Here is a 12,126-nt window from a genome sequence, read left to right as displayed (position 1 = left end):
CAATTCTGTATACAAACGAGATAAGCATTGTATTTGCACATCAAAGCCAAGTTTTTGCACCTGTACACCACAACTTCTAGCATCAAAGTGCCAAAGTTCTAGCACTACAAGTGTAATTGACTCAATAAAAAAAGGTCAATCATGGAAGTCAAACGTCCGCTATACTGCGGATCAAAGAGGCTCTGATCCATTCCAAGTTTACATGTCATCTGCTTTATATGATTATACATTACATGTCCATTGGAGAAAACATCACCTGGTTAACTGGTTTTGATATGATGAAATTATGATCCCATAGGATTCAGACGTATGGCACTTCAGTATTGTGTTTGTAGCTATCATATCATTGGAAATCCTGCGCATCAAAGAATATAGTTTAGATTGCACATGATATATCAATTCTTCTAAAATGTGCAACCCAGTAGATATCCTCTTACGCATTCAACTATAGTCACATAAGCCCATAAGATAAATTCATGTCCACTATATAAACATTCATAATATAGCAAGTTACTCATCATGAACGCCTGAATGTACAGTAACTTATTATAAGCATCCACAGAACTATAGTCACATTCAGTAAGGCGGGAAACACCTGCCAAACTTTTTATGCATCATATTTCTGCTTCAAACAGTTCTGCTGTTAAAAGGATGAAGCACAAATGCCAAACGAGAGTACAGAAACAACATAGTTGCAAATACGGAGAACATGTTGCGCGAAAAGTTTTTCCTTCCGGATTGCTTTGTTCAAGCGTCCCTACTGCTGTGCAATGACAACTTAACATACTGAAAGATAAGGAAAATACGAAACCACGACTACCTCTAGCTGCGAGAAATTTCTTGCAAAGTACAGGTAGTATAGGTACAAATATACAGTGCTTTTGCTGCAACAAATTTCTCTCACGAAGTACAAACAGTTCTGCTTCTGAAAGGATGAGCTGCAACTGCTCACCGGAAGAGCAAAAACAACCAAGGACGTATACACGTATGCACCATCTAAGGATAGGTTGTTTCGTTACCTTCTCCGAAGGTGTAATGAAATACTACTACATATGCACTTGGCTTGGCTTCCATTTTATATGTACATCATAGCTAGAGTTCCTTTTCATTTTCTATTGTTTTGTCAAGCCGTGCCGAGTATCCCTTTTGACCCAAGATTGCACCTGATATCGGAAGATTACAGGGCACGCGAAGTATCTGCACACTCGATTTAATCGAGTTCACAAGTATCTTGCTTGGAGCGAGTCCTGGACCATCTGGCAACCTGGCCGTCCCATGATGAACTGACAAGCATTGGATCGGACGGATGCCAGCTGCAGTCTCGAACTGCCAAATGATGATGTCCTTGCAGTTTGGCAACTTGCGACCCACTTACCTGAACATGGGAACAAGGATAATAAAATATGTTGGAAGAGCCTTTGCAAATCATGAAAAGTAAAATGAACTAGTAGTTCAATTTCTCATAAGTGAAAGGAGCAAAAGTGGATTGTTTGGTCTGCATTTGGTTGTGACTATTCATGTATGGTCGCACGGCCATGGCACCTCACTGAAAGATATATGTTAATCCAAGAGTGGCTAAAAGCTAATCCCTCTGTATCAAAATGTAAGACGTTTGTTTGACACTAAAATAGTGTCAACAAACGTCTTATATTTTGATACGGAGGGAGTACCTAGGTGTGAAGTGTCACATTTCAAATTCAAGAGGCATGTCTACACCATGTGCCTATGTATGAGATCCATACACGCACTCACGTAGTAATGTTGTCATATGGCATTCTGGTTGTAGAACAATAAAAAATTGCCACTGGATTAACATGAAAAAGTTGAATTTTGTTTGAACAGGAAAGAGAACAAGTAAAAGGAAATGCATCCAAGAAATTGTACTTCAAGTATGTTATCCATCACTTTTTACAGCCGTAGACTGTGTGCAATGAATGGTACTTCAAGTATCTTCTCCATCACTTTTTACAGCCGTAGAATGTGTGCAATCAACCTTCTAAAATTTTGATTAAGAAAATGGACATAAAAGCGTCCAGATTTGTTACATGAAATTAGCCTAAATTTCTCATCAAGAGTAGTTTCTCGTCATTATGTTTAAAGAAATTGTAACATATATTTAGAGAAGAAAGTATACAGGAGATCGTGTTGATGACAAGAACAAAAGAACTTGAATGGGCTGCCATGCATGTTGAATAGAGACGTACCACATCATAGATGCAGACACTAGCATCATAAGATCCTGTATATATGTACTTCTGTCCTGTGCTGTACGAAGCACAGGGTATTAGGCCATTAGCACATATCCACTACATATAATCTGAAAAAAAATGATGCCAAGTTCCCGAGCAGTCACAGTATGTACCTATATGTGGGAGAAAAATAGCAACGAATCAATGTACGGAGAACTGAATGGCCCCGGTATGTAGCTACTGACTGGTCATGTGGATGCTTTTGTTGCTTGTACTGTTGTGGATATCTTGAATATCTGTAGTCCCAGGCAGGGACTCTGTTTTCGGAACTGTATCAAACAATAGGATCAGTATAGCTCTGCAGTAAGTCAATATGTCCAAATCCGAGCAACAAAAAAGTGGACTAAGCAGACTGCCTGTTGCTTAAGACATACCCATCAGCATTGGATGTCATTTTCCGGATGTCCCACATCTTAATAGCTTGATCTTTTCCATTTGATATGAAACATCGACCATCTCCACGGCTGTCAATATGAGTAATGCCATGCAGATGTCCAGTCAAAACCCCAGCCGCTTCCCCTGTGGACAAACAACGTCTGTCCCAGACCTGAAGACAGGCTACCAGGATCACATACTACAAAGTTTCTAAAATGAAAAGAAGTTAAGAATAAATTTTTATTCGTGTTCCAGAGGAAACCTCAAACTTAGCTAACACAAAGGTTGGCACCTAATGCAAAACCACATAGGAATTCTTGACAAATGAATTATAGGTGCTTGTCCTGTTGTCCACTACTAAAATATAAACATATATGATGCCTAGGGTAAAAGGCATGTAGTAATCTCTAATTGATGATTTACTAGGTACTTGCTTCTCCGGTACTCAAGGTAACAAAAAGAATGGTGCAACCATTTTTAAACTACACGTTTGGTAGCTCAATAACAGGATTGTATCGATGCGATACAGGCAATCCCCTAAGAAATATAAACAAAATTCCCAGAAAGATAAGAAAAATAAATAAATGAATGCTTAACTAATGCTATTGCAACATCAGAACTAGTAAGAATTCAATTTGATTACTTCTTTATTTGAGAATTAAGAATCAGGGCAGCGGTACTGTGAAAAACGGTAGGTAGGCAATAATACTGGAGTAGAGTAACAAAAAATATAAGTTAGGATAATGACGTCCAACATGTTCTGTTGAACCATCTCATTTTATTTATGCACTCGCCAAAGCATATTTCCAGGTATAAGAAAAGGCCGTGAAAAAATGCTAAGGAATATTAGCCGGCACATCATCAGCTTCATGGCATGTAATCTTTTATTTCTTTATTTTTTTAGAAATCATGACAAGTGATCTGCTACTCTACTGGAAACAAAAATATCCAAGCATGTACAGTCATTCAGCAATATGGAGGGTTGCAACATAAAAAGCCTTCACACTTTATATGTTCAGATACGATCAGGAAATATGAGAATAGCAATTCAGCCAAATACGTTAATACAGAAGAAATTACATAATGTTGCCAGGAAAAAGCAATCACGTAAAAAAAATAATAATAGTAAGCTACCTTGCACAAGTTATCATCGCTTCCAGAATAAAGTAGGTTACCAGATTCATCAGCAAATGCTACTGTGTTGACATCAGACTGAAATGTAAAAAGAAAATCAATTACACTATCAACTAACATATCAAATATTTATTACACAAAGATTTCTGAGATGCAAACAATCCATAAAGGAAACAAGCAAGGATTCAATTGCATTGCTGCTATGATAATCTATATGCATCTCAAACTGTGTTCAATCTAAACTGCCAAAACGTCTTATATTTAGAAACAGAGGTAATATTAAGTTTCCAGGCTAGCTAAAATTTCCTATACATGCCTAGTTTATTTTTCGAACAAGTATTAGGAGAGTTTGTTTTTCAGAACAAAGAGCAAAACAGAGTGTGCCTGTGCCCAACAAACCAGTAGAGCAAGATGTTAAGGCTGCAAATTTTCATCTGCTCCTGATAATCCAACATGATACTTCCAAAATATATACTGTTGCCACTGGATTGCAAAAAAAAGGAAGATTTTATCAAGTCATTATTAAAAATCCAAGGATAAATTCCCTGACTGGAGCAGAGAACTTCCTAGCTTTTTATACATGAATCATAGTAAAAAAGAATAATCAATCAGTTGACTTAGCCAAGTCAGTTTGGTATCCAAGCATAGTTTCTAGAACAAAATTTGTGAGCACACAGGTGTTGCATTTAAAAGAGCAATGCCAATGGTTTAGTTGTACGTTCTTTTAAGTTGGTAGGTAAAACCTCTTTAATAAAAAAAATGGTAACAAAATATCGTCAGAGACACATTGAAGGTACATAGTATGCTTGGTTAGGTGCAGCGACATGTCCTGTCGAAAATTGGCCAAACCATGGCGGACCCATATAAAAAGGTCAGAGATTAAATTGATGTCGGCTGATGGCTGCCAAATTTTGCAGCCCCGACAAGGAGTGCCATTTACACCTGAGAAATCAACCAAATGAGAGTTTCCACACCTTCTGCCCACCAAATATTTTTTATTAATACCATTATCCATCTTCAAAATCACCATATCATTTTTCTTTAGAGTTTAGATCAATTTTCGGGGTATAACTACCTCAGTTGTCACCCATGCCCACTTCATGGGAAATAAAAAAGAAATCATATCTGGACAAAGTATGGATGAAGTTACTTGGCTGGTAAGATAGCACAACCAACTTAAGATCATTGGACTACTAATCACTTCCAGTGAGATAAGAAACCCAAAAAATGTGATCAGACAAAGATGAAAGAAGATACAACCCAAGAGAAAATATAACATCATACTGTATGGGCAGGCAAACGCAATGTCACTTTGTTGGCCTGAAGGTCATAGACATATATTGAATCATCATTACTGCCAGCAACAAGCTCCCGCCCATCAGTGGAAAATTTAACAGAAAAGAGTCCAAATGAATATCTAACATCTTCATGCTCTGAAAAATCTAATCCATCATGGATGTCCTGCAGAAAGACGTAAGCGGCATTAATAGTTTAACAGAAAAGTATTTGAAGTGCATATCAAGCATCTTTGTGCAGAGAACAATCCAATGCATGTGGATGTGCTACAGGACGATTAAGTAAATATTAAATCAGCAGTGGGCCTGTTGAATCACAAAGTAAACTTAAAATGCCTGAAGTCATAAAGTAGTATATTTCCATAGTACTGAAGATATCAAAAAATTATAACCATAAAATAGGACAAGGGTGGCACTATCTCAACAGAGAAAAAATGCCATTTTTCCTGCAGAAGGGCAAATCTTCATGAGAACTCACAGTGACATTAGCATATGATTCTCTTGAAGCAGTACCAACATTGACAATATGGATAATGGGTGCCAGACTAGAGTAGACCTGCAGATTGATACGTCATAAGAAAGTTCACAAATCCAACTTTGCATGCAGAAAAGGAAGATAAAGGGAACAGGTAACCGATGAAGTTAGGCTACACAATAATACCATACAGATAGAAAGAACTAACTATCCATTTTTCCAATATGTTCCAATTTAGCACTGGTAACCAGAAAGATCAGATTCGAACTAAAGCTACTGGAGTTATCTTATCAACCTATTGACAATAGCTCAGATGAAACATCAAGTGCTGTTTTCCAACCCTCACAATGTTTCCACTACTAGTACAGTAAGAACTAAAAGCACACCCGCACTAGCCTTGTTCCCCAAATCAGATACCTTATAAACTTCAGTTCATCCTCTTCGGTTCAAGGCAATTGCATGTCATGCATGCATTTCCTCTCAATAAGAATAATGAAAGAGATTGACTGCATGAATCGATAAAAGTTGTACTAGAGAACTACACGTTTCCAAAACTGAGCCCATGCATATAGAGTTAGGGGGAAATTAAGATGAACTGAAAGATAAGACAAAGATCTTACTAGTTAAGTTTTAGTTAACTTACAAGGAACCTTTGATCAGGTGATAACGCTGCATCACTAATTGTCCATCTCAAACTTCTAGCATGAATGTCCTTGTGTATTTCCCAACCTTTATCGACATCATATATTCTTATGTGGCTTCCCTGATAATGAAAACAAAAGGACGATTAGGACATCGTAAAATTTCAGGAAATTTTACCTGTGCTTATAGAGCTTAGTAAAACCTCTACTATTGCATTAGAGCATAGCATACCTGAAAACCAGCAACAAAAAGAGAACCATCGGCAGAAAACTGTGAAACATAAGCTCGTGAATCCATTGTATCCACCGTTTCAGGACCATCCACTGGAAGATAATGACCAAGAACGAATGCACGATCAACCGGAGAGAACTTTCCATTTCCTGAAGAATTAACTTCCCTTCCACGTAACAACCTAGTCACTGAGACTCTATCCATGGACTTGCGGATGCTTTCACTAGGTCCTGATCTTAGTCGAGTCATATGGAAAATATCATTGTGTAACTTTGAGAAATCATTATTCACTTCGACTGAACTAGATCCATCACTATTCAGCCCTTCAGGCTCACTGTATCCCTCATGTAGCCTACTCATGCCATAACCCATCCTTTCAACTGCTATATGTATGTCAATTCTCCTTCCGAATGCTCATTGATATGTAGCTCCAAAGCTTGCTTCTGGAGACTGAAGAAGTTCCAAAAAAAAAAATGATGTGAGCGGGCGAGTAGGTAAAAGCATACACTGATAAGAGTTATATATGCTTATGGATGCAAGATTCGTATACACTGGTAAAAGCATACACTGGCGGCGGCTTAGCACACAAACACTGGCGGTGACAAGAGCGAGATATGTTTACCAATGATTATGGAATGTGCTACGAGTAACTGAAAATAACAACCCAACCCAAAGAGCACGTGCTTTCTCCCTACAATAGTTCAATTGTTCCCTTTTTAAGAAAGGAGGTACTTAACTGTCAAACAGATCTAATTAAGTTTACAAACAGCTCAGCTCGGCATTACACAGCTTGGAAGGATCGGTTTAGCAATGTCCTATGAAGGAGATATTCAGAGCTAGAAGTTGTAGCCAAAGCAACTGAGCGTGATACCATGAGTCTTATCACATAACTTATTCTGCGCGTACATGTTCTCTGCTTGGTCGAAGTTATGATCAGATAGTAAGCAAGAACAAACAATGAATCTTGCATCCGTACTACTCCCTCCGTTCCAAAATAGATGACTCAACTTTGTACTAACTTTATACTAAAGTTAGTATTAAAGTTAGTACAAAGTTGAGCCATCTATTTTGGAACGGAGGGAGTATTTCCCAATTTCGATAGTGCAAAATCAGCACACTTCAACATAAGCTCATCAGTCAAGCACTTGCGCTAAAGAAAAGCGTTGAAGCCGTCAGACCAAAATACTACTCTAAAAAAAACTGCACGTTTCTTCAGCTAAGCGTACAACAGATTCAGGAGAAGCACATGACGCCACAACAAGACACCAACAGGCAGCAGCTATTGGAGATGCTCTAATAAGCCGGCAACATCGCACAAACACTGGCGGCGGCTTAGCATATATAGCAGGAGCGGTGGCTGCTGACCTACTACCGATCCTCGTCGCGCGCTTCTCCCGCAGCGCAACCTCATCTCCTAATTCCTAAGCAACAAGAACACGGACAGAAACGACAGAGGAACTCGATGGACGGGGCTAACCGAGCAGGGACGGAGAGGGACTGGTTTGACGGGGAGGAGGATGCCGCAGAATCGAATCGAACCGGAGCGGAGCGGAATCGAGCTAGCTCGCGGTCGTTGCTCACTGGGCGCCGCTTGGGAGTTGGGGCCTGCTCTTCTCCTCCTCCGTCGTGCTTGGCAGCGAGCAGATTTTTTGCCACCCGTTTTCTCGGAGAGGGTCCCACTAGCTGACATTTTTTTGGCTGACAACCACCGCTTGCCAACCGCCGACCCATTTCAGCCTTCACGAACGGGCCGGTCGGTGACCCTACGACTCGGGCTGCGTTGCTGGCCCGTGGGTCGCATTGGGCACGGCTCATCTCTCGTTGCTCCATGTCCAGTTTGAGGCAACAAGTGACATTCTTCAAGCTTCGCGGGGACATCCGAGCCAGATCTGGAGATCTTTAATTGAAGGCCGTGATGTGTTGAAACAGGGTTTGATCCGACAGATTGGTAACGGTGCAACTACCAATATATGGAGGAATAACTGGCTTCTGAGAAACGAGATGTTGCGACCTTATGGATGCATCTCTGGTAATCCACCGCAACTTGTTTCAGAATTGTTAGATCCATCCTCGGCCAGTTGGAAAGCAAAGGGTGAATGAGGTCTTTATGCCAATGGACGCAGTGGTCATATTGAGTATCCCTCTTTGCACACGCAATATAGATGACTTCTGGTGCTGAAACTTCGAGAGTAAGGGCGTCTTTACAGTTAAGTCTGCGTACAGAATGTTATCTGAAACAAAGCAGCGCCGTGAGGCTTGGCTTGAGGGGGCTCCAGAAACTTCAACACTACAATCAGAGGAAGGGATGTGGAAGAAGCTGTGAAAAACGGACGTACCAGCCAAAGTTCGGATGTTTCTACGGCGTCTGTCAAAACACTCCCTACCCACGGAGGATGTGCATGCCCATCGTCACATGTCGGTCTCTACCAGATGTGGGTTGTGCGGAATGCCGGACTCGTGGAAACATTCACTGATGCAATGCACAATGTCCAGGTGCATATGGGTTTTGGTGGACGAAGATCTTGCACATAAAATGATGTCTGTGACCGAACAGCAAGCGAATCAGTGGCTATTTTCGCTCATTGAGACATTAACCCGTGACTAGTTTGCCCTAATCTCTATCACACTATGGTCAATATGGTACGCGAGACGCAAGGCGATACACGAAGGAATCTTCCAGAGTCCCCAAGCAGTTCAGAACTTCATTACCAGGTACTGTTAGGAGCTTAAAATGCTTCAGCCTACTCGTGCACAGCCGGTCGCACGCATGGGCATAGCAGTTCCTCGTCGGCCCAAGGCACCACCGTTGGGTTTTGCAAAAATACATGTTGATGCAGCAGTCAGGCCAGGGAGAGGCGGTTCAGCCGCTGCGGTGTGCCGTGATTCAAGTGGAAATAATCTTGGGAGCTCAGCTCTTGTTTTGGAGGGAGTGGATGACCCAGCGTCATTGGAAGCGTTGGCTTGCAGAGAAGCAATATGTCTTGCAGAGGATCTTCTCATAAACAACTTCATAGTTGCATCTCATTGTAAGCAAGTTGTTGCTGACATCAACTCGGGAAGCAGAGGAAAGTATGGAGCCATTGTGTCTGAAATCAATCTTAGGTCTACTCTTTTTCAATGTTATTTTTCTTTTGAGTGTCGTGCTGTTAATTATGAAGCACATAGTCTAGTCAAATACTCTCTTAGAAGGGGTCCGGGGCGCCACGTGTGGCTTGGCGATCCCCATGACCGGTCTTGTATCCCACTCTCAGTGGACTTTGAGTAATAAAATTTGGCTTTACCCCTAAAAAAAATGTCCAGTTTGAGGCGTTTCATATTTTGCCTCAAAAAAAGAAAAAAAAACGGTGTTTCCTATTTGGGAAACATTTGTGCCGGGTGCGCTGGCCGAAGATTGGGCCGGTCGCACACGAGCCACATGATCGATGAGGAATTGTGTGTACTAAACGCTCCCCGCTGCTTACCTTATCCTCTCACGCGTCCCCTCGCTCTTCTTCCTCACGAGAAAAAGCCCCTGCCCATCTAATTCCTCTCTCAAGCTTCTCTGTCTCGCGTGACCCTGCCATGGCGGCCGATGGCGAGCTCCTGCGGCGACAGGCGACATATGCTTGCGAGCGCAGCCGTCCAAGCCTCCTTTGCCGCCGTGAGCTGCGATGACGATGGCGGCTTGCTGGAACCACGACCATGGCGAGCTGTGACGGCCACTGCACGGCGAGATGCAACGGCGATGCTCACGGCTGCGTGATCCTGGGACTACTGGCGCCAGAAGCTGCAACCTCGTCGTGGGGAGCTACAACAGCCTACGCCGAGAGCTGCAACCTCCTGTCGACGGAGAATTAGGGCTCATCAGCCACCATGACCACCATCAACTAGATCGGGATCACGCCAAGGCGTGAGGGTGCCGGTCCCAACGTTTTGATCAAACATGTAATACTAAATCAGTAGTAATACAAATTTAACATATGCATTCATAAAGGATAACATTTAGTTGTGATATGAGCTATGAGCGAGACATAGTTGTGCTCAATCTCGGCGTGAGACTATAAGGCAAAATCAGTTTCCCTGCTTCTCTTTGATTTTTGAAAGTAGATCAATCTATCTCTTTCTATATCCACATATATCTATAGTGGATGCTCAACAATGAGATTCTAAAAGTCAAGAAGTGTCACAGAAGCAACAATAAAAAGTAGCCATTCTTCTCACTTTTCCAGCAACGACACTTCTCAATGTTCCATAAGCTCAATACATGTCTCTACTGTCACCCGACATATGGTTCATAATCATATCTTGTTAGTTCACCCAACAAATAATAAATAAATAGAAGGTGAGGTATGTGCATAACTGAAAACCAAAAACGGTAACATTAATTGTAGGCATAGCCAAGAGTGCTTAACTTCTAATGGAATATTGTCTAATCCATAAACAAATGAACTTCTACCACATAAATCTAAAGGTAATCCGTTAGCCATGTCAAGTCAGAGAGAAGCAGCCCTTTATCCTAAAGGCACCAATGTGTTTATTTTTTATTTCTCATATGACAATGTCATTGCCTAAAGTACATTGCATTCCTAACATAGCATAAGCAAGGCTATAGTTAAAAAAAATCAGAGAATGTGTAATTGCTCAAGTACATTGCATCGTCGATGAACAGGAGAACATAGCTCTCAGATCCTTGAGAGACGCATCGTGAAAATCCTGTTCGTCGAAGTTATCATCAGCAGAAGCAACATTAAGTTATGAGAGTGAAGGAGAGGCAACTTCTTCATAGTCAATTATATCAGTCTTGACAGACTTTAAAGTGGTGAAATCCATTTCATAACCATGGTTGTACATATCACTTAGTACACAGGTCTTCTTGAATTTTGCAGGCCTTCTGACACTCAAATCTATTCTGCAAACAACGCAAGATAGTGTGGCTAAATGACAATCCCTTATTTGAGTAAAATCTATTCAGGGATGTAATAAAAGGATCCCCATAGACATAAAAAACAAGTTCTATAATCAAGTAAATGGTGCAGATAAGCATCATTATCTTAATTAGAAATGAAGTCATCTTTTAACGACAGAGACCCATATTATGATATTCATGAAAGCATCTTTTATAACTAAAGAAAATGTTTGAGGACATTGCAATTAGTTCATGCATTCTTCATAATAGAGCAGAAGAAGAAAAAAGGAGCTTAACGCAAGATTTAAAAACAGAGCATAAAAGTAAAATCTTGTAATAAACAACTCTGCTTCCAGTTGGGGAGATAGATGAAGAACATAGGACAGAATATTTGTATAGAGATGGACAAACATTGCAGCCTTTCACGAACAAAAGCCACACCCTATGGTCGTAAAGAGGGAAAGCCTTGAAATTTGTTATCAATCTTCAACTACGGAACAACCAATAATCACGAATCCCTAAATAAAACCTAGCTTTGAGCTAAGAACCGCTACTCCAGCGTCTGTTGTCAGTCTATAACTCACTTACCGGCCTAGAATGCTAGGTTGCAAAAAATTACAAGAGTCCTAGCCATCGCAGATTCAACACAACCCATCCCGCAAAAAATAGATTCGACGCAACCCATACAGTTCTGCTACGGTTCATTTCATCAGCTCGAGATGCGGAAAAATAAACACAGATATAGATGCTGCAGGTACCTGCCTGAAGCCCCCACAGCCCTGGGTAAACGGAGGAAAAAGGCATGGGACGGTGGGTGTCGAATTCAAGGAGGGCGACCGC

At 41.0% G+C, this 12,126-nt stretch overlaps 1 protein-coding gene across 2 annotated transcripts; it reads right to left on the bottom strand.

Annotated features, from left to right (window-relative positions):
- Window positions 1-784: 784 nt before the first annotated feature.
- On the bottom strand, window positions 785-8,096 carry LOC123132284 (LEC14B protein). Of its 2 annotated transcripts, none has more exons than XM_044552074.1 (10): window positions 7,879-8,096; window positions 6,402-6,851; window positions 6,172-6,291; window positions 5,532-5,609; window positions 5,043-5,219; window positions 3,759-3,836; window positions 2,624-2,796; window positions 2,363-2,518; window positions 2,205-2,265; window positions 785-1,375 (listed from the first exon to the last, which is right to left on the bottom strand). In XM_044552074.1, the coding sequence occupies exons 2-10, from the start codon at window positions 6,771-6,773 to the stop codon at window positions 1,211-1,213; spliced, it is 1,380 nt and encodes a 459-aa protein (XP_044408009.1). In that variant the 5' UTR covers window positions 6,774-6,851; window positions 7,879-8,096; the 3' UTR covers window positions 785-1,210. The 2 variants fall into 2 exon arrangements, with proteins under 2 accessions (XP_044408009.1, XP_044408014.1); XM_044552079.1 differs by having other exon boundaries at window positions 7,941-8,053.
- Window positions 8,097-12,126: the final 4,030 nt, after the last annotated feature.

This window comes from Triticum aestivum, chromosome 1B (assembly GCF_018294505.1).
Source record: "Triticum aestivum cultivar Chinese Spring chromosome 1B, IWGSC CS RefSeq v2.1, whole genome shotgun sequence".
NCBI lineage: Eukaryota > Viridiplantae > Streptophyta > Magnoliopsida > Poales > Poaceae > Triticum > Triticum aestivum.
The sequence above is the reverse complement of the archived record's forward strand: the minus strand, read 5'-3'. Positions and strand labels throughout refer to the sequence as shown.

What these genes read in the sequence shown, in the direction of transcription:
- LOC123132284 (XM_044552074.1), bottom strand. Translation starts at nt 6,773, where the DNA reads ATGGGTTATGGCATGAGTAGGCTACATGAGGGATACAGTGAGCCTGAA. An exon ending in CACCTGATCAAAGGTTCCTT is followed by an intron (nt 5,610 to 6,171) that starts GTAAGTTAACTA and finishes ATCAATCTGCAG; the next exon opens with GTCTACTCTAGTCTGGCACC. An exon ending in TGCGTTTGCCTGCCCATACA is followed by an intron (nt 3,837 to 5,042) that starts GTATGATGTTAT and finishes TTTACATTTCAG; the next exon opens with TCTGATGTCAACACAGTAGC.